General features: G+C 34.4%; 4 protein-coding genes across 8 annotated transcripts in view; 2 read left to right on the top strand and 2 right to left on the bottom strand.

Moving 5' to 3' along the window:
• The window catches only part of LOC105161772 (IQ domain-containing protein IQM3), a 3,840-nt gene extending 2,671 nt beyond the window's left edge, over positions 1 to 1,169 (top strand). Inside the window, exon 9 of the mRNA XM_011079584.2 lies at positions 356 to 1,169. Coding sequence (XP_011077886.1) covers positions 356 to 850 — 495 coding nt within the window. The 3' untranslated portion in view covers positions 851 to 1,169. The remainder of the gene's footprint in view (positions 1 to 355) is intronic.
• LOC105161771 (basic leucine zipper 63) lies at positions 2,023 to 6,243 on the top strand. Of its 5 annotated transcripts, none has more exons than XM_011079580.2 (7): positions 2,319 to 2,460; positions 2,577 to 3,269; positions 3,996 to 4,148; positions 4,220 to 4,297; positions 4,677 to 4,742; positions 4,902 to 4,967; positions 5,046 to 6,243. In XM_011079580.2, exons 3-7 carry the CDS (start codon positions 4,041 to 4,043, stop codon positions 5,796 to 5,798), a joined length of 1,071 nt encoding a protein of 356 aa, XP_011077882.1. In that variant the 5' UTR covers positions 2,319 to 2,460; positions 2,577 to 3,269; positions 3,996 to 4,040; the 3' UTR covers positions 5,799 to 6,243. The 5 variants fall into 5 exon arrangements, with proteins under 5 accessions (XP_011077881.1, XP_011077885.1, XP_011077882.1 ...); XM_020693644.1 differs by having other exon boundaries at positions 2,577 to 3,331; XM_011079579.2 differs by lacking the exon at positions 2,577 to 3,269 and having other exon boundaries at positions 2,023 to 2,460.
• Positions 7,452 to 11,714, bottom strand: LOC105161770 (subtilisin-like protease SBT4.15). The gene is made up of 11 exons (XM_011079578.2): positions 11,562 to 11,714; positions 11,349 to 11,437; positions 10,951 to 11,048; positions 10,718 to 10,861; positions 10,423 to 10,528; positions 9,314 to 9,821; positions 9,127 to 9,227; positions 8,723 to 8,941; positions 8,532 to 8,640; positions 8,240 to 8,453; positions 7,452 to 8,164 (listed from the first exon to the last, which is right to left on the bottom strand). The coding sequence occupies exons 1-11, from the start codon at positions 11,655 to 11,657 to the stop codon at positions 7,623 to 7,625; spliced, it is 2,226 nt and encodes a 741-aa protein (XP_011077880.1). The 5' UTR covers positions 11,658 to 11,714; the 3' UTR covers positions 7,452 to 7,622.
• Positions 16,546 to 18,307, bottom strand: LOC105161816 (cytochrome P450 94C1). Its single transcript, XM_011079629.2, is given in 2 exon segments — positions 16,546 to 17,241; positions 17,244 to 18,307. Coding segments are annotated over 2 exon segments (1,503 nt in total). The 5' UTR covers positions 18,235 to 18,307; the 3' UTR covers positions 16,546 to 16,729.

Here is a 22,393-nt window from a genome sequence, read left to right as displayed (position 1 = left end):
GGATTTATGGGTGGTGGGGGCTATACACTCCCGGTTTTCTTGAAAAGATTATATGGAAATGCCTGATTCTGCTTCTGATATACAAACATTCTGTATTATTGTGTAGGTAATTTCTTTCCTTCCCACTCTCTCTCTTAACCGCACATAATTATGGCTTTTGTTTGTGTAACGCATGAACTAAGAAATGAAACTCAATATTGCCTGCCATTTAAAGAAGCTGACGAGCAAATTGTAAACTTGTCGCACATGTACTTTGAGTAGGTCCAACCGTCCAAGTTTAACATGATCTAAAGATGTTCCATCCGCTGTTACGATGTAGTTTTCCTCTTTAATACTATTGTTCATATTTTATCAGATACAAAAGGTAAATGAAGACTATGATGCCAATGAAAGTGGAAAATTGGCTGAGGATGGATCTATGTCTGAAGTTCCGCCAGCATCAGATTCTTCACCATGCGATCTTCCCAGTGAAAAGGAAGAACCGTCTTCAGAGAAACCTGAAACTTCTCAACCGAAAACTATAACCGAGTACAAAAGGACACTCTCTGGTGGTCTTCAGAGTCCCAGAGCAGATGTCCCGAAGACAGTAATACTGCAAAGGATCAACTCCAAGAAGGCTGCAAAATCATATCAATTAGGCCATAAACTCTCCATCAAATGGTCTACTGGAGCTGGCCCCAGAATCGGCTGTGTTGCTGACTACCCTGTAGAGTTGAGGTTGCAAGCATTGGAATTCACGAACGTCTCTCCACGAGCATGTGCTCCGGTGTCAACCCCCAGGCCAATCACTACTCTCGATTCTCCTGCTTCTCCATCACATCTCAGCAACGAAGGCCTCACAACTTCCTGAGTTTCAAAGCTCTCCAAATGCTTTCTAGGAACTGAATCCAAGTAGTTGAGAGTATTTATGTAGAAAATTGCTTTCAGGGAGTAGAAATGTAGGCCTCAATTTCTACTATAAACTATGTGGGAGGTGAAATCCTGATGATCACTAGTTGACATGATCAAGTATAGCAATCTTTGAATACGGGTTTTCGGCTTTCTGAATGGAGAGTGGAGTTTGAGCAGTGGTCTAGTGTTTGTGCATGTAGGTCAGAATGTGGAGAATAAAGATGAAGGTTAAATTACAATTATCGGATAATTATAAATATCTCCTTAATCTTTGGCAAACTACAAATTCTCTCTGATTTTGCAGTCAAGTTTATTCCGTTAGTTTTTTATTCAATTTTTATGATGAAATGACCAAAATATCATTTTGTATTATAAATTATAATTACATATATATTTTTATAATTTTTACAGACTAATATTCTTTACAGATTATTTACTTTATCCACCTTCAAATTTTTTTTATATTTTTTTAAAAAATTAACAATACTAAAGTTGTAATGTTCATTTCACTATTTAGGGGTTATATAATAATTTTTTTTATTTGAGAGAAATATTTTGTTATTTTCAAACAATGAAAATGTATTCATAATTAGGTTAATTATATTTAGACCCCCTCTGAAAATAATAAAGTATATTTTCACCCAAAAAGAATTTGTAATTATACTTACACCCCATCCAAAAATTTTCAATTTATACTTGACCCTCTTTCATTAGGATTTGGATAAAAAATACTGACAAAAGCAAAGCAAAATACATAATTTTTAATTTTCTCCCTCATTAATATTTATATATATATATTTGTATTGTAATATATATATGGAATGAGGTTAATAGCATTATATATTTTTTTTATAAGTATAAAATTATTAAATAATAAATAAAATTAAAAATTTATATAATATTTTTAGCTAACATAAGTATTTCTTGTCCAAATCCTATGAAAAAATAAATTATAATTTAGACTGAGATGAATTAACATAGTTAGATGAGTATTAGATGTGGGGTAGGGGTGGAGTGTTTCCACAAGAATGAAACCTTGATTGGCTTGTACGGCGTCTTGGACTGCATTTTTTATTTTAATTTTATAATATAATAAAAGAAATTAATTTAAAAATGTTGCATCGTGAATGAAAGAGTTGGCAATTCCCCACGAAAAAATTAAAGAGAAGGTAAAAGTGAGACGTGGCAGGTGGGAGGCATGGGATGGTGCTGACACCGAAGATTTTCGCCCTCAACTGGCATAACACTTGCCCTGCTTTGGCACCTACGCCGGGACCTGTGCCCCATACTGCATTATGCTTCTTTCTCCCAACTTCACTCCTTTCACGTTTGTGCTTAAATTAAATCCCAGGGAACAACAGTTCAGGTGTTGGAATCTTGATGATAACAAGTACCAGGGTTCTTTGCCAGGCGGCGGAGGAGGAAGATGATCACATGGTGACCTGTGAGCGGGAGGCTGCCGAAGCTCTGGCAGCACTGGCCTGCTGCTCTAATGCCTCGGTTTCCGCCGAGCTTCATTGCTCCAGTCAGCAGGGAGCCATGTTCCCTTCTGCTCCCCATACCTCTCAGGTTTTTCTAATTTACTTTCTGTTTTCCTACTTGCGTAGATTGTCCAAACACCGTGGTCTTGGGTGCGTTGGAGTTTGTCATTTTCATGTTTGTTTTTCTTATGTCAATGCAATAAGGTAATAAAGAGAAAAGAACTAGAAGGATGGAGAAGCAGAAATTGATACTATTTTTCACAGAAGAGAGGTGGGCTATACATGTAATTACTATACCATGTGTGGGTTCTGCTTGAATTTTGTTGCATCGCCGAGCTTGAAGATTGGCAGCCAAGTGTTTGATCCTTCTCTTCAATGAAAATCAAAGGAAAGACAGTGGAAACTGTGTGGTGTTTGTCTTCTCTAACGTATTAGGCATTGACTTTTCCCACAATAATAGAAATCTACCCGAAAGAACGTAAAGAAAATTGCAAGAAGGTGGAGCACGATAGTTTATTTTGAAGCCAAAAAGAACATCCAAAAGCAAGGAAAAATATTTACTTAGCTTCTGGGAATGGATAACAAATTGGTAAAAGAAATAAGGACGAGAACTATAGGAATAGTCTTCTGTTTTGCCTTCTCTTGTGCCTTTCTCCTTATTCTTGGCTGTTGAAAGCCTTTATGGGCAGACTTATGTTGACAGTTTGATTAGTCCCACTTCTGGAAAGACCAGAGTTATACTGGCTAGGCTTCTCTCTTCTTCGCTCCATGTTCTGATATTTGCTTCTCAAATTGAAAAATGTAAATCTTGATGTAAAAAAGGAGAGGAAGCTCTAGCCAGGGAAGTTCCTGAATAGGTTGAAAGATTTTGCCCAATTATCAATTCCATGGTGCAAGGTATAAGATCTCAATTATGGTGGTGTCTCAAATTCTTACTACACCGATCCTCTAGTTTTAAGGTTTTCTTTCTTCTTTCTTTTTGGTGCTTACAGTTTGATAAGGAATTTATCTCTGGGCAATTGTTTTTTATGGAAATGGTCTATTATTACATGCATCAAGATTGCTGACTACATCATCTGGTACATCTCAATCGAAAGTTGATAAAGTACATAAACAATTTTAAATCACATTGCAGAACCAAAGGAAGCAAATAACAAGAAACAACAAATAACAACTAATTACTAAGAAATTTGGGACTTGGAGAGGCAATTTTTTAATTGCAAGGCATCAATCTTGAAACTAGAGCAAGGCCTCCTTGGTCTATCACAAAATGTTTTGGCTCCCGAACTAGGGACTACATATTGGAATCCTTAATCTCATAATTTTCAACTGGATTTTGAGCAATTCATGTGAAATTTATATTCTAAATGCTCAAAAATGTAGGAGCTAGTTCTTGATTTTTTTTAAATAGGATATGATGTAAGGTTTTAGTGAACAAAGTTTTTTTGTATTCTTCATGGGGAGACCTTGAATCCAGCATTTGGACTACTTGGCAGCTTCTGGTCAATGGCCTTGAGCAATTCTTATAATAAACGCATCCTGGAAAATGTCACGTATGCAACTTTGTTAACAAGTTACTCTTTTCTCTTTGCTGGACTTGGAAAATATCTTTGTTTATATCAGGATCAAGCAATAGCAGTCCAAGAGTGTTGGGGAAATACAAATAACATGGTTAGAAGTGCTTTAAGGGCTGAGGAAACTGTTAGAATTGTGGAATGCACTACTAAAAGTTATCAATCAAATTCTGCCAACAGGTCAAGGCAAAATTTGACGGAGGTACATGGAAATTGGATGTCTTCTTGAATTATCAGAATGTGCTCTTTTTGTCTTAGTTCTCTTCCACTCAGGCTGAGAGGGAAGCTCGAAGGCTTCGCCGAATCTTAGCAAATAGAGAATCTGCCAGACAGACAATTCGTCGCAGACAGGTGCCTGTCTGCCATCAATTCACTTTTTAACGATCCTACTTCCTCGCATTTCTGTTTTTGTTTTTTTCCTTTCTCTATGTATCGTACTTGCAGTTATTGTTTGGTAAGAAGCTTTTCATTTTTTAGGTGGACCACATTTACTTCCGTTCTCGCTTTCTACATTTGCTTTTGTCTTACATGGAAAGCTACTGTATCTTATTTTCGTACTATTACTCTACAAAGTGTCTCGTCATAAAATCCAATCATAGGTTCTGACTGCTAGGAAAGAAGGCTAAGGACATAACTGTTTTTCTGCTATCCTGTGGAATTCAGTATCATCTAATATTTTTGGTTATGATTCTCTGTGTAATTATAGTTTTCCTTTTCACTTCTGCATCAGGCTATGCACCTTGAGTTGATCAAGCAAGCAGCTGATCTGTCTGAGGAGAACAAGAATTTGAAGAAGGTACACTAACTTTCCTTTCCTACTTTTGTTTGCAGCTTTAACCTTGGCTGGCAATTGAGTCAAAATGGCTTGTCAAATTGCGCGTACCTTATCTATTTCTTGTTTATATAGAAGATTACTAAAGATGCTTTTTCTTTGAATGCATACTCTTGTGAGAAGGAAAAGGAGCTGGCAGTGAAGGAGTACACTTCTTTGAAAGGTAGAAATGAATTTCTCAAGCTGCAGGTAAGACACCCCTTCAGCAGTTAGCTATTTTGTTCTTGAAAACATATTTCTCACTCCCTTGTTCCTGTGCATCGCTAGTTGGCTAATATAAAGAAGGCTGAACAAAGAGAAATGCAAGAAGCTCCTAATCCATCTGCGGAAGAGATACCTAGTTCTGCTACTACGGGTGCTCCTATTCTTTTATATTACCAGCCTTCTATATCGCCTTTCCTCTGGCCCTCGATTTTTGCATCTTCAAATGGTTGTCACTTGCAATGTGCGTCGCGTTCTGACATCATAAGTTCAGCTATGCACCGCATAGATATGCCCTCTTTAAATCAAGGACAAGAACTGTATACGAAACTAGGACATCCCTTGTTTGTATTAGCAGTACCCTGGCTACTTCCCTTTCTCAGTGGTAGCAATACAATTCACTCTCATTGTGATACTAATAAGAGACAAAATGAGACTTCATCAACTCGTCAATGCAGTTTTTCATCATCCTCGGACAGTCTGTTCGTGAAAGATGAGCATCAGTTAATATCAAACCTAAACATGATGATGGAGGCTTCCAGTTCTGCAAGAGCTATGCCTGTGGAAAACGTCTGTGCAGCTGGATTCACATCTCTGGCGGATGAAACTTGCAATTTCACTGCTGTTTCTGCCCCTGGGCATACATCACGTGGACTAGCCAAGAAGAATCAAGAGCCAATTATCCGCCGCAATGAAGATCCGGAGAACGTGTTTGCAGCAACTACGGCAAGGCGGAAGAGGAAGGAATTGATGAAACTAAAGAACAACCGCTCCCAACTTGTTCATATACATAGCAAGAATCTTTCGGTCTCTGGTTAAGGTGGAATCGCAGAGGAAAGGTCGTTGAAACTTTTTGCTTGAGAAGGAAAAATATGATGGGAATACTTAAAAGAGTTCTAGCAAAAAATGGTTAAAAAGCTCAAGGATCAGAGTGGATTCTGTGCAAGAAATGACTCTATTGGAATGTTAATTATCTTGAAGCTGTTCTGTTCTGCTCTGTAAATACTGAAGATGGTAGCAACTCAATCTCTGTAACATATGCATAGTTGGAAATCAGCATAATCTTGGAGCTTACTCTTTCCGTAGGCCTGTTTTGTCTGAACGACTGCTCTGGAAGTTCTTTGGGAAAGAGGGAGACTCCCAAGTTCTGTATTAATGCAGGTTGCCCAGTTAAGCGGCATGCTTAATGTAATATCTTAACTTGTAACCCCTTCTACTATGGAGTGGCATCTTAGTATATGGTCTATGGAGATGGTATTGAAGACCCTTTTCTACATTTAAAATTTTATAAGCTTCTAACTTTGAAATTTTAACCAAAATACGAAATTCTAACAGGTTTGCTCAAATTTGAATTAATTATAGGATAAGTATAAAATACTTGTTGTGTAATTGGTGTACAATATAGGGAAAGTGATTGATTGCATCGCAATCGTATCATGTTTGTTCTGTGATTGATTTTGTTCGATCAAACTTAATTTATCGTGAAGATTTTCTCTTTAAAAATAGGATGTGTTTGTTCTATAATTAGTTTGCTTCGATCAAATCTAATTAGGATAAGCACTTTTTTCAAAAAGAATTAAAAATATCCTTGTTCCATAAATAAAACATAGATGCATTTTAACATAAACTTGAATAAATAAAGTATGTAACAATAAAAATCCAAAGAAAGAAATTCCGAACATCAAATTATGTTAATGATTAAATTTGTTAAGAATTCTTTTTATAAAATGGCCATTTTTTTATTAGCCGAATCAGTCGTGCTCAAAGATATGCTTTTCTGGACTATTGAAAATGTGCTGATTTATATTATTTTATGCAAATTACGTTCTTTTCTTTGCTTCTTTTGTTTTTAAGTAAGTTTATTCGATCACCATATTTCTATTGTGGGCTGTAGACATCTTGACAGAATGGGTCCGAGTTGGACCCAAACATCTGCCCAGAACCCCCCAATTAAGGCGGGTTAAAACTTCAAAAGGGTCTTGGAGCAGATTTTGTTTTACTGGTTTGGATGCGGATATCTTTCGAATCCGCCCCAATTATTTTATTTTTGTATATTTTATATATACTCACATAAAATATATTTATATATAAATAAAAAAACATATATAATTTATTTATATTTATATGTAGTACATAAATATAATATTTTCTATAAATTAAAATAATAATATAAATAATTTATAAATATTTTTAATGTTTATATAAGTAACACGTATTCTAATTTTTTTTAATATTTTAATCCCTAAAACACTCGCCATTAAATCTACCAAAAAAATATTAGTTTTTCAATAATATTATTGCTTCAAGTTACGGTAGTATTATTTTGAAAAAAAAAAAAATTTATATGAACATTTTAAAAACATTGAACCAGGTCGATCGGGCTCATCCCAACAGGTCCGAAATCCAGGTTCAGGATTTCTTGGTGGGGTGGATCGGGGGTTTGGCAAATTCGTTCGGTTGCCATCCTTAATCTTGATTAGCTCATTTTTTGTATATATGGGCATGAGAAATTGGCTTGGCATTGCACTAAGTATGTTGTAGGCGTAGGATGACACAATCAAGTGAGAATAAACACCCTTTTCATCATACAGATGATGCTTTACAGCAATGGAATTGCCACAAAAGTGAAGGTGTAAGAATACACTAATAATCTGTTGGAAGGGAGACAAGAATAGGACTTCTAACATGATGCTTGGAGTCGCTCCAGGATAGTGATCCGGAGAGGTACCACATATTCTTCTGGATGCTTTTGCCTTTCAACATCACTTTAAACGACTTCTTCTGGTGAAGCCGGAAAAATCTCAAGATGTTGGGAGTGACTTCGACTGAAAGACCCTCCGGGGGCTCAATATCAACCACATACGTTGATCTACCGATTCCAACGTTTGTTACAGTACGATAAAACACAGCTGATATGACAGAATCAGTGTTATCGACTTTGAGATGTATTGAAGGATAGTTGAGTCCATCCGCTCCTATTGCTTGTGTAATGTTTGAGCAATTGTAGTTTTTGCCTGTTATGAGAGCAACATCTTTGCTTTCGTAGCCCTGTTTGCAGAGAAAACTAACGTAGGATTTTGTGCCGATGTCATAAACCAGGCCAGGATGCACTGCTGCTCTCGGGTTGATTTCTCCTGAGCCAGAGGCTAATTCAGCCTCCAACGGCTTTATCTTCATCGGTTTTGCTGCAAGAAAGTTATCGACATCAATCACTTTGTCCACACTAGAGCGTATTAGTATAGGAAAAGACAGAAGCATACAAGTGGTCATTAGAGCAGACTTGATCGCAGCAGGTGACCATCTCGGATGGAAGGATTTGATATAGGCAGCAGCCCCTGCAACATGAGGGCATGCCATTGAAGTTCCAGATTCTACGTTGAATTTCACCACTCGTTTGTCGCCTTCTTCTCCGGTAACTGTGGTGAATTTTGAGTAAGCAGCCAATATGTTAACCCCAGGCGCAGAAATGTCAGGCTGTAGATTTCAGGCTTAGAATGGAGAGGGAGCCAGAAAGATGTGTGTTATACAGAAGCAGTGAGAGAATCTTGTCACCTTGAGAATGTTAGGACTTAATCTAGAAGGTCCTCTAGATGAAAACGAAGCTACGGCAGGGGCTGGAGCTTCCACAGTTCTTGTTTTGTATACAACAGCTCGAGCTGATCTATAACAGAACAACATTTTTAAGATTAAATGTAAGCTTAGTGTAGGAAAAGTACCACATTTGTTTATAGATCAGAACTTACCTAGTGGAATTTATGTACTTATCGATCCTCTGACCATCCTCAACACTGATATAGGTTCCAATTCCAATCGTGGCGAACGCGGTATCCAAATCATCGTTGCTGGACATGATGGTGCCGGCTCCACCCAGGTTTTGAACGACAGTATCACCGCCTGCTCCCTGGCAATACACGATTTTACCTTTCACCTTGTCCGTTCTCAGCGAGCCGTAATCACAGGCACTGTCACATAGCCATGAACTCAGTACTAACAATGAAGTAATATCATGCCCACATTAGACAAATCTTGCTATCCTCAAAGATTTGTTTAGGGAGTTCTTGCACAACATGAATATATCATTTCAGACAGAAGCTGAAACAGACAAATACTCTAATCCTCATACCAAGATTAGCAGCTATTCAGGTACCTGGCATTCCCATATAAATCTCCACTGAAATTTTTCGATTGAGCTCCATTTGTCAAAGGGTAGAACCCCTTTTCTGGAGCAAATGTATTGACTGCAATCCCCTGCCAAAAACCAATGAAAACAGTATATTCAAGAACCTTGCACAGAGACCAGAACTGAGAAAAGACCGGAAAGAGAGTAAACATACAGAAATCTTCTCTCCATTGCCCAACTTAACATCAGCATGAAACTGCCTGTCTATGGTGCTAGCTGCTACTGTCATGATCCACGGTGCAGCGTTCTGGACCGTGGCTTCATATGGTCCTTCATTCCCGGCTGCACAAACGGTGAGGATCCCCTTCCTGGAGGCGTGGAACGATCCGATGGCTATAGGATCCTTAGTGAAACTCCTGGATGCTCCGCCAATGGATACTGATATGATATCCACTCCATCAGCAATGGCTGCGTCGAATGCAGCTAAAATGTCTACATCCTCGCAGCCACTTGGCCAACACACTTTGTAACTTGCTATGCGTGCTGATGGCACCCCACCGCGTGCTGTTCCTTCTGCAATGCCGTATAAACTTGCCCTTTCTACAAACACGCCGGCGGCCGTGGAGGCGGTGTGTGTTCCGTGCCCATCGGTGTCCACCGGAGTAGTCTCGTAGGGTTGTACGCTGTGTGCGAGATTGAAGTATTGTGCGCCAATGACCTTGCTGTCAATGTTGGACAAGCATCAGAGCATGTATGTAAGGTTAAATTATATAGACCCCCGACTTTTTGTAAAATTACAGCTATACCCCTTAAAAAGTGCTAGTATAATATTTTTTTAGAAAGTATTTATATAAGCTTTGACTTTAAATGGAGGGTATAACCGTAACTTAATAAAAGACAAGGTGTTTTTTTGTGTCATAGGATAATCTTGAGGTATCAATACAATTTACCCTATATATAAATTGCAGTATAATTATGTTTATTCCCCATAGTTATAGTTTAATTACAAATATCACCCCATTAATTAGAATAATTACATTAACACCTCTTATCACTGATGTTAAATATAAATAAAAATAATTACGTCATGCCCCTTCGTTATGCTAAATTGCAAAAGTCGTCCTTATTATTTGAATTAATTGCATAAACAACACTAAATTTGTTATACTGACATGAAATCCCATCAAGCATATTTTCGTCTACAGTGAAAACCTATTAATGTAATAAAAGAATCTTAAAAATGTTGTCTGTGTATTAATTATTGAAAATTATAGAGCTAATTTTCATAAATTACTCATAATTAAGGAACTGTGTTAAACTTACTTGTTGCAACCAGTGAAATTTCCACCTTCTTCACATTTGCCCTTCCATTTGAGAGGGGGAGGTCCGAACCCCACATCATTAAAACTGGGGGATTCTACCCATACTCCTGCATGCCACATCAGCAACATCAATGGGTCAAGAAAATGAGTATCATCAAATTTACTTGCTGCCGTTCACGTGAATATGTATCCACATGGATTGTTAAATCAACGGTCAAACCAGTCCAATTAGAGAAATTCTTTCTAATTGTACATAAATCACACGACAAGTAAATGGCATTAAGTTTTCTTGTTACCTGTATCAAGGAGAGCTACTATGATGTTGCTCTCAGCCTGTTGATTTCTCTTCAATTTCTCCGACATTCCAAGAAAATCCCATGATCTTGTTGTCAGAAGGTTCTGTGTTCTGCTACGAAACACTGAGACAATGCCTTCTTTCTCTGAAAAAATAGCATTGCCCAAATTAAAGTTACATGGAAATTAAAGGTCTGAATAAAATCATAAATGTCTATCATGCATAACCACGTACGAGATAGTCGTCTTGCTTCATGGGGCAATAGCCTTGCCGCGAAACCATTGAAACTCCGCCCGTAGCTATGTATCTTGGAGTTCCTAGCTATTGTTCCACTGAAAATTTCGCCATTGTATATTCTTGTAAGAGTACTTGAGTATGGTTGTTAATTATTACAATCTATGTCTTGGTTACAAGTTGAATTAAAATGATCTATTACAAATTTTGATTGTATGTCCCGACGTCCCGTTCAATGAAATTGCATGCTGCTTAGACTATAATGGGATGTTAATGTACTGTTTCCATAGTAGCCGGTGTAATTACTTCAGAGAGGTCGTTGTAATTAATCCTAAAATTTAGAAAAGAAATGCGGCAGGCATGTAAGAGAGATAGAGAAGTATAGATGGTGTCAGTACTCTCCAATGGCCTGTACTAGAAGGTTGTGGTGTACGTCCATCAACGAAATCCTGTCCTCCGGCAGTTCTCCCATGTAAACAATGTACGGCTGTTCGAACACAGCACAAAATCTCATGAGTTCAAAAACTCTACCAATTCTTAATTAAGTACAATGATCTGCACGTATAAATTTTATATACACGACGTGTATGAATAGAGTTGGGGGAGAGGACCTGTCGCTCGTCGTCATCAGACGCATAGCTGGGCCTGTCAAAATCAAGAATACATAGACTGAACAACGTAAACAGTACTAGGTTCTTTGACAACATATTGGTGGAACTCGAATTTTTTGTGTGAAATTCAGTGTGTGTTTTAGGGTGCTTGAATGTGTGTTGTTAGTGAAGTTTAATGGAGTGATAAAACACATTATATATACATACACATTAGGTTGATAGGTAGGTAAAAATAAAAGTGAGAATTTGAAGGCATGGAAGGTGGATCGTCCCACTAAGGAAGAAGATTGACCACAAGAAATCCTGATCTAATGCGTTAGAACATCCATGCAACCTGATATTTTACCAAATCTGCCTGAATTATTAAGGAAATTAATAAGAAGTTGTACAATAAAATTTATTTCACCAATCAAAATCAAATAATATTTCTTAACCAAAGTTAATAAATCCAGCTGTTACAGTGTGGATGGAGGACACTACTGTAGGAAAATATTAGACATATAGAATTGTATGCCGAAAAATGTAATAGTATCTGCATGGAGGACACTACTGTAGGAAAATATTATGTATATAGAATTCTATACCCAACAATGTAATAATATCTGCGTTTTATTAATAATTATTATGGACGTATATAGAATATGTCAAAACAGAAAAAATTAGAAGTTTTTACTGACACTTTTGATATATATACTTAATGTTTACTATATGTTAAGATTGCGTATAATGTTAAACGATTATCTTATTTAAATGTTTAAAAATGACCTCTTATTTGATTTAATTCTGATACCATGTTCAACGATTTTATTATTTATAAAATTTAAACTGTTTGAGAGGACAAATATTTAATATTATATATTTTGATAGAGTCCAAACATTAATCATATGGTTATAAATTTAAGTAATAACCCATCATAAGTTTTTTAAAAAATAAAGTAAAAGAAAAATTGGAAATATTTTCATAATATAGCTCTAAAATAACAAAAAAAAAAAAAAACAGATAAGTTTGTCAAAGAATAATTTATAATTCTAATTATCTTGAACAATAAAATATCTTAAGTAGGGGTGGCAAACAGGTTGGGTTAATTGGATGAGCAGATCGGATATGGATGAAATGTGTCGATTTTTTGGATTTTTATGGCGGATTTGGATAACTTGAAACCATCTATTTTTAATCGAGTTGGGTTCGAATTTTTAGAATCCAACCCGAAAAACCCAATAGGGTACTCGATCAGAAAAAGGGCAACATTCCGAAGGTTTATTTCATAAAACTAGATGTTTGAGTTTGTGCATTTTGCTACTATAAAAATTGAGTTTATTGTTGCTAACTTGCTATTTATGAAATTATATATTTAAAATGAGTTTATAAATTATAGGTGTTGGGGTATTGGTTATGTTTTTAGTTGGGTTCATGGACTTTTATGGTTTTTTGCAAGTGTACTTTATTTTGTAAATAAAGTTTCATTGCTTCATAATAAAAAAAATTTAATTTGCAGAAATTACCCGACCCCGACAGTCGTGTACCCTTCCTACTCGGGTTTGGGATCACACTACCCGGCCCGATTAACTCGAACCCGATTAGTCCGACCCGACACTCACCCCTGGATGCTTAAATTATTTGTTTTTCCTTTTTCCTTTCTTTGTTTTGCATTTATTTTCCTTTCTTCTCTCGAATTTCCTTCCATGCATGAGAAAGGGGAAGCGAATAGAGAAGAGGAAGTGAAAGTAGAAGCTGGGGAGAGAAAGACTAATGCTCTTTTATTTTCTTTTACTTTTCAAGGTACAGGAAATGGAAAAAAAATACTATTAATTAAATATTGTGAAGCATTGCTTTTTTTTTAAAAAAATAATAATTATGTACGAATAAGGATTTAATAACATGAGATTTGTGGATTATTGGATGAGTTAGTCAACAAAATATACACGACATGAGTACGTGTACTGCACCAATTAACACAGTAATTAAAATATGATGCATTAATTTAACACATGCACAAATCACTCTCTTTCTCCCTAATTATATTCTCTTATTTTTAAATTTTTTTTAGGAATATTCTCAAGAAATTAAAGAACTTGTCTTCTAGAATAAAATTTTTACTTTCTCAAACTGCGTATTCTCTCTATTAATATTATAATCATATTATATTATATTTTTTCTTCCACTACCTACTTTTGATACTAAAATTATAAAAAAAAACATATCATTTTTAGAATAAAACATTCTAATTGAGATAAGACAGATTAAAGTGTGTTTTTTTTTCTTAAAAAAAGAATAGAATAATTAAAAATATTATCCATTACATCCGAATAAATATAACAATTGTTTTGAATGAGAACATGCATCTGAAAAAAAAAAGAATAAAAAAGAAAATTACCTAAATAAATCAAAATTATTCCGTCCATCACCATGGAAATGCAAAAAATATAAATAAAAAATAAAATAAAAATAAGTGGGTAAGAATAATATCACTGAATTGATCGATCAGCATTGTAAATGACTCAAATCGAGGTCGACGTATTTCAAGATTGTTTGAATTGTTATCAAGTTTGAAAAATTATATTTGAATTTATTTTGATATGAATATGATCACGAATGAATATTAAGTGGATCAAACGTGAATTGAGCTCGTGTAATTAATACTTTCAAATACATTTTTATTATGTTTGCACTACATTAATTGAGTTTAAAAGCTTGTCGAACGGAAAATTTTATTCATATTTAGTTTGTTAAATTTAATAAATCAAATTCAAATAATTTTTGTCAATTAATTTTAATCGAATATCAAATAATTTAATTTATTTCTTAAGGCACACTGAATATTTAGATCAAGATTGGGGACATACTACAGCCCGATTCCAAGTTCCAAGATGCATATATTGCTAAAATCGGAAAACATTCACATTGCAAAAGACTGGAAAGAAAAAAAAATAATTATACTCTTCTTTATTGAGATTTGATATAATTATACGTGTATTACATATGGTTTAAAAAATTACATGTAGCAATCTTAAACTTTGCTTTTGTCTAACAAATAAATCCATCTATTAATTAAAATTTACCGAATTTACTAATATTAACAAAAAACTCAGAATTTTTTTTTTGTATTATTTATTACTAATTTATTACAGGTCTAATAAATACTTTTATAATCAAATTACCCTCGCACGTCTTCACAATTTAACACATGTGAGGAGATATATCGTCAACTTTATAAGAGTAGTCTAGTTCAAAAAAAAAATTGTTTGACCTGCAATAAGTCAGTAATCAGTCCATTGATGGTAAAGATCGAGTTCATTCTATTTTTTTTGTTAATATCAGCAAATTCAATGAATTTTGATTAACAAAATGATTTATTTGTTAGTTAGAAGTAAACTTTAAGGGTGCTAAATGTGATTTTTTAAATCACAAAAAATCTATGTATAATTACAACAAACTTTAAAGAGAAAAGTGTATTATCCCAAGAAAAAGATAAAAAGATAAGAATTACCTCGTAAAACACGATTTTAGTTATATGCAGTTGAAGATGGTTACGTACAAACATTGTGAATCACATGTTCATAATTAAAGGTCGACACGCGTGCTTGCCCAAAAGACTTCGTGAGTTACAGTACACGTACACTTAGTATCATCGTGGACAGTGATGACATAATTTATTATATTTTTAAATAATTTGATAATTTATTATATTACATAATTAAATTATGAAAATATTTATGGAGAATTACACTCTCCTACGCCCGAAGTTTAATGTAATTATATATGAACGTTCTGTAGTTTAAATATATATAGTCCTCTGAAATTTATTTTCGTTTAACAAATAAATTCGTTCGTTAATTAATATATATCGAATTTGTTGATATTAAAACAAAAATCAACTAAAAAATCCCATTTACATATTAATGCATGTGAGAATATATATTTTCGTCATTATAAAGATAGTTTAATTAAAAAAAATTATTAACCCTGCAATAAATCAATCGAGTGTAAATATTAATTTTCATTCAATTTTTTTTTATTTATATCAAAAAATTCAATAAATTTCAACTAACGCAGGAACCCCATTTGGTAGGTGAATCTCAGAAAATTATATGTAATTTTTTAAACCTCATAGGGTCTAAATGTAATTACACTAAATTAAGGAAAGTGTAATTATCCCATTAATTTAAGGTTAATTAGCGTGGCTTAAAGTCGAGTCGTAGAATATCTAATTACAAAATTAATGTTTGTGCTGATTGTTTAAACGTTCAATTCCTTTTCCTTTTAATTATTAAAAAAGAATTCAATTACACACATTAGAAAAAGGAAAGATGCAAAAAGAAAATAAATAAATAAATAAAATCAAAAGGGCTAATTGCGGCCTTGCCTTTGCAGCTACATACGGCGCCCACTATAGATATTGTCCTGTTGTGTGTTTATGATAAGTTAGAATAACTTTATGTGCAGATTTTTTAATACAAATATAGCTTTTATTTTTGTACTGAAAATAAGTTGTATTTTTGTTTTAAAAAAAATTAAGCTGTAGTGAGAATGAAAAATATCAAATAGTGAAAAAGTAAAATATCAAAGCTGGGGTATTCAAAAAAATTAATGAGTTGTTAATTTATTTATAATATATTAACAAATATTGATCGTTAAATTAATTATAAATGTATGATTACTAACCATAATTTTTATTTATCTTTCATGAACTTATTTTAAAATAAAATCAGACATCTCATGAACTCTGAAAACATGTTACAATTAATATGTTTTAATAACGTTAGCCAAACACATTCTAAAATATGGTCAATACATAATCAATAACTTTAAATTAATCATTTAATGGATTCTAAAATTTAAAGTACAGTGGGTTTTCGATGCCAATTTGGTGGTACAGATTCGGACGCACGCCTGTGGCGACTATCTCTTAACCAAATCAAACCAAGTACAAACATACATAATATGAACTAAACTTTCAACCAATCACATAGTCTAGGAGCTGTCTATGTAATAACATTAATTTCCATTATAATTGTCAAAGTCATTCATAGTTCAACATCCATCATATTATGGTGTTCTATCTATATCTGCACATACAATATGCAGCCCAACAGGACCTCCACGTCCGTAAAAAGAACATACATATAGATATGCCAGGATTAGATAGCCCCGCCCGTATAATATATAATCATTTTTCCTGTTCTGCCAATTGATACGATGATGCAATTACTTGTCGAGGATGAATCCGGGCCCGTAAGCCGTCGCCATAGGTTGCGGTCAGCCCGGGTGAGAAGCGAGGAGTGGGCTGGGGATGGGCTAATTCGAGACGATATCGTCTCAACAGTGTGATTGCTACACTTTTCAGCTCCACTAGCGCCATCTCTTTCCCCAAACAGACCCTAATCCCAGCCTGGAATACCGGGTATTTGAAAGGGTTTTCGGGCCAGAAAACGCCATCTCTCAGCCATCTTTCGGGCCTGAACTCGGAGCAATCTGGTCCCCAAATCTCTTCCATTCTTCCCATTGCGTAGGGGTGATAAGTAACTCTAGTGCCCCTCTTCACAAAACTCCCGTCGGGCAAAACATCGTCCTCCGAGCAAAATTTTGAATCGAACTGGATCGGTGGATACAGTCTCATGCTCTCGTAGACTGATGCATGCAAGTAGTGGAGCTCCCGCATTTGTTCATGGCTGGTGAGCCCTGGTGTAATATGGCGGCCTCCACTTCCGGGTGGCGCGACACCAGCCAGAAAAAAGTTGTCAGGGCGGAAGCCACCGTGTCACGGCCCGCCAGGAGGAAGCTTATGACTATGTCTCTGAGATACTTATCGTCACTGATACTGCTCATGAATCTCGACAGAAGGTCTTTCTGATCGGAAAACCCGAACTTTCGCCGTTGCCTGATGACCTCATGAGCTAACACGTTGATAATCTTGATGGCCCGCCGGATTTTTCTCTCGCTGCCGATGTTCAACAGTCTTTTGATCTTCCAAACGAGTGGGGAAGCCGTCATGGCTCTCTCAGCCGAAAGCTTCGACGCTAAATCGAATGAGACTGCAAATTCAGATAGGGGCAGCGACAGTTCCAAACACTTGGGGTCCAGCCCGAATGAAAATCTACAAATACAGTCGAAGGAAAATCGTCGAAAAACATCTTGTAAATCCAGAACTTCTTCCCCCCCGGAAACCGATTCCATCAGGGGTATTAACCTGCGATCGATTTCTTGATGGACGACTTCAAATGCAAAAGCCCCGATTGAGACCCGACCCAGTTCAAGACTAGCCATTTTCCGCTGAAATCTCCAGGAATCACCATCAACGTTGAATATTCCCCGGCCCAAGAAATCACCCAAGATTGCGGAAAAGGGCTTCCCTTTCGGGAAATTATCGAACCTGGTTTTCAGCATGTACTCAACGTTGTCGGGATTGGCTGTGATGGTGTTGTTAAGAACGTGGATATGGATGGTCCGAGTGGGGGAATTTCGAAGAAGGTGAGCGTACCAATCACAAAGATTAGGGAACTGGACAGCCCACCGGGATTCAATGTATGATTGGCAGATGTCGCAGGTACACCAAACCCTCAATCTCAACAAGTGGAGAACGTGCAAGACGCTGATGATGATTAGAGGCAAAAACAGGACGATAATCCAGGAGTCATGAAAAGACTGATGAAGCCAAGAAGATGCAGACTCCATGGACAAAAATTATGAAATAATTAAGATAAGAAAGAAATCAAAAAAATCAAAGGATATAAGAACAAGGAAACGAAGACCACTGGGACTATATATATATATATATGTAATAACAATACATATAATCAAAAGGAAAAGAAAAGGAATCTAGTCTTTATCAACTATTGTTTTTGTTTTTTCAGTTAATTGAAAAGAGTACATATGTTCACATGAGGATATAGACCTATGTACATTTATATATATCCATGTTGTAGGAGATTTTTTATCCAAAATAAGTTTGGTCAAATCAAATAAATTACAAATATAATATATTTGTTGTAAAGCAATTTGATGACAAGTATATTGTATTTACCATATAATAATTTATTCAAAATCGACTAATTTAATTTAAGTCAAATTTTCTCCTATGTTGTACGTATATAATTTATTAATTAATAAATAATAATCTAACTACTCACGAATTTAAATTTCACTGACAACATAGATCCCCGATTTCCAACAACGTATTAAATATAAAAGAAAATAGTGATAAGGGTGGATTTAGGGTGACAGCGTTAGACCAACATAAAAGTTAGTGAGAGAGAGTATATACATGTAAATATGAAGTAATTAAGTGATAGAAAATGAAAGAAGAAAAAAAGCATGAATAAGGCGTGGGATGAGAGAGAGGATTAATTAGAGACAACAGAGGAGAGAGACGTCATTCTTATTACCTTAATGAACTGAAGTTTTTTGTACAGATTCAGACACGTGCGATTATGCTTTCCCATTATATATACCAACCGCTGTGTAGAATATCGGACAAACTCGCCCACACACTGTACCTACAGGTGGTTGGACACGTTATCATGCTCCCACGACTTGCTAATTAATTACTATAGTCTGTGAATAATTGATTTTAATTATTTGAGGTACGGTCACTGATTAATGTTGTTACCTATGTTTAATTTGTCCCTTCCTAAGTACGTATGACCAGGAATTGTACACTCATCTATATATATGCATATATATATTTATATGAAAGTCGATACGAATCTGATTAAAGTATTCATTTGAATATAATAAGATCGTACGAATATTATGTATTTAGTATTCACTTTTACATACATATACACGTTAATCAATCGTGTAATTTTTGTGTTTTTTTATATATACTGAAAAAGGAAAAATAACAACTTTTTTATTTTTTCATTATACATATATTATCATGCGGCTTTTTTCGTTAAATATATAATAAAAAAAAGGGTCATGAAATCAAATGTTGTTATTTTTAAAATTAAAAAATGAGAATTCATAACCAATTAATCAAGAGTGTAAAGATCCTAAATTACGAGATAATAAATGCCAATTTTTCAAAAAATGAATACCAATCTCAAATTGAGGATACAATTAATTTCTTTACACACATAATATAACATGAGATAATGAATTTTGGAACAATTGATTTTAGAAAAAAATAATTATGGCGTTTAAATTTATAATTTCAATAAAATAATTATACAACTCTAAAGTACAGTTAAATTTTAAAATTAACCTCATATCAAGTGAATTAATTTAACGAATATAGTGATAATTAAATAAAAAATAATTTCAGGAGGGATTTTCTTGGAAAAATTTAATTCCAAAAGCAATTTTTGGTAAAGGGGATCAAACAATATAAAAATTGGGATTACACTTAAAATACATATTTAGTGTATACATACATATATAGATATGTATATATAGTTCTTCCTTAAGGTTGAAGAAAAATAATATTTGTAAATGATGAAGCCACGTATTGATGATGAATGAACACTTTAATTAATTATTCACTTTATTAAATAAAATTTATTTTTGGTAAATTTATTTAAACATCTATACTATCCTAAAAGAAAATCTATTGATCGTACCGATTTTTTATTTATCTATTTTTATCTTTTTATTTATTGTATTCTTAAAAAATTACCCATAATAGTAATTTTATTTTATAATTATATATTTTTTCTCCACCTTACTACTTTATTTTCTCAAATTTTTAAATATTAAAAAATTACGTACAACAATAATTAATATATATATATATAATGAATGACCTGCAAAAGGGATGTTGCAGGTAAGTCTATATTGATTGCATGGGTGGGGAGGTGGGTGAATAGTTGGACGTTGCTGATAAACTCGCCACGTTGCCTGCTTGTTGTTATCCACACACGTCGCTCTTCTTACACTATTAAATAATATTAATTTATATATATAGTAATTTTTATTTCTTTTATTTATTTGACTATTTTATTGTATTGAAAAATATAGATGCAGTAAATTATGCTTTTTAAGGGGAAAAAAATTAATTGTGCTAGTTTTAGTTTCTCCTTACATTAATTACAATTTTTTTTTGAAATCAATAAAAAAAACATAACGAAATTTCATATTTATCCATGATTGATTTATTGTAAGTTAAATAAATTTTTTCTAGTCAAACTACTCTTATTTCGACACATGCTAATGCATGTGAGAAGTAAATTTATTTGATTTGTAAAAGCCAGTAATAAGTTAATAGATGATAAATATAAATTTTTATTAATTTTTTTTTCATTGATATAAGAAAATTCTATAAAATTTGACTAATCTTTTTTTAGGTATATAGAGCTTGACTAATGAATCAAGTGGTCGGATTTCCTTATCCAAATCATTTCCATGTTTTTATTTCCTTTTTCCGGAAAATTTAAATGTTAGCCAAACAATTATTATATCAAATGGGATTCGGGTTCAGTCAGACTACAAAATAATTTATACCTTCTTACGTACATTATTTTGTAAAAATGTGTAACAGTAGTTTGATTAGAAAAGATTTATCTTATAAAATCAGTAATAGGTCAATTAATTTATCAAATGAATATAAATATTAACTAAATATAATTTTTAAAACTATATAAAATCTACGTATAATTTCATAAAATCTTAACGATGGGCAAACGTTGTCCTACATACGATGGGCACTCGTGAGACATGGTTGGCCGGCCACCCCCAAATCAATCAAAACATATATAAAGCAACCACCTCTTTTTCCATCATCCTTTGACTCTCAAACGTTTTTGACAACACGTTATGTTGTGCTCTTTGATTCTTCTCCTCCCGTTTTTTTCTTAGTTTCAAGTTACTATGATGTCTGCACTTCTCGATGCTACACTCGATGTTTTGTATAAATGCGTCTAACAATCATTCATATATTTGGTATTCGCATCATAATATGTCGTACCTGAATTGCATTTTGGTGTCAACGTGTAAAAACGTATCGTTTGGTAAAGTACATAAAACATATTCATAGACAAGAATCATCGTACTTTGATCTCTTTCACCTAGTGTTCAAGCAAGGCTGAGTTACTGTTAATCATAGTGAGAATCGAATGTAAGACTTCTTGATTAAGCAGTACTCGACCATTTGTGCTGTTTTCCTGTTTCGACTTGCGGGCTGGAATCACGATGGAGATAAAGCAGATAATTAAGCAACGCACCAAATGAAAAGTCGATCCACTAACCAATGTGGGATGATGGAAATAGTGATTAATAGCGGGTCGAGTGGACTAATTACAATCATTAACATAGGATTAGTTCCACTAATCATCCTTAATCACAGAAAAGTTGGTACAAGATTGACTCCAAGGATTGAAGGAGGGCCATACATCAACAGGTTCATGTGAAGTGTCTCTAAAAGTAATCTTTAATCCAATAAGCTGGATTAATCAACTCAATCGATCACACATTTCATAACTGACCATCAGATAACTTATATAAAGCAGATGATGTCACATCCAAATATTAAACAACGCTACGGTGAGCAGAGGGGTGAGGAGGAGGTGTAAAGGAAGTCACAGGAAGAAGCACAAAAATGACAAAATTAATAGTTGTTCATGAATCATATGTCAAACTTTCTTTGTCAGATTTTGATCATGCAAGCATTAAATAATATAACTTTATCCTTGTGTGAAGAGAATTCGAATAAAATATGCTGGTTCCATCAGTCTGATGATGGAACAATTTAAAAACATGAACAACTGGCTATGGGGACCGATACCTTTCACAACGAGAAGCTGCTGATGATGCAGGAAACGAAAGTGAATACAGAAGGTGGGACATGAGAATAGCTCGGCAAAGCACGTGGTGAATCTTTGTGGAGCCCGTCCCTACA

Source organism: Sesamum indicum, linkage group LG5, assembly GCF_000512975.1.
Source record: "Sesamum indicum cultivar Zhongzhi No. 13 linkage group LG5, S_indicum_v1.0, whole genome shotgun sequence".
Taxonomy (NCBI): Eukaryota; Viridiplantae; Streptophyta; class Magnoliopsida; order Lamiales; family Pedaliaceae; genus Sesamum; species Sesamum indicum.
The sequence above is the reverse complement of the archived record's forward strand: the minus strand, read 5'-3'. Positions and strand labels throughout refer to the sequence as shown.

Bases quoted from the DNA above. Each gene is read 5' to 3' on its own strand.
- LOC105161770 (XM_011079578.2), bottom strand. From the start codon at position 11,657: ATGTTGTCAAAGAACCTAGTACTGTTTACGTTGTTCAGTCTATGTATT. The intron at 11,438-11,561 runs GTCCTCTCCCCC...GTGTTCGAACAG, and splicing joins CTGATGACGACGAGCGACAG to CCGTACATTGTTTACATGGG. The intron at 10,862-10,950 runs GTACGTGGTTAT...CTATTTTTTCAG, and splicing joins TGAAGCAAGACGACTATCTC to AGAAAGAAGGCATTGTCTCA.
- LOC105161771 (XM_011079579.2), top strand. From the start codon at position 2,272: ATGATAACAAGTACCAGGGTTCTTTGCCAGGCGGCGGAGGAGGAAGAT. The intron at 4,149-4,219 runs GTACATGGAAAT...TCTTCCACTCAG, and splicing joins CAAGGCAAAATTTGACGGAG to GCTGAGAGGGAAGCTCGAAG. The intron at 4,743-4,901 runs GTACACTAACTT...TCTTGTGAGAAG, and splicing joins AGAACAAGAATTTGAAGAAG to GAAAAGGAGCTGGCAGTGAA.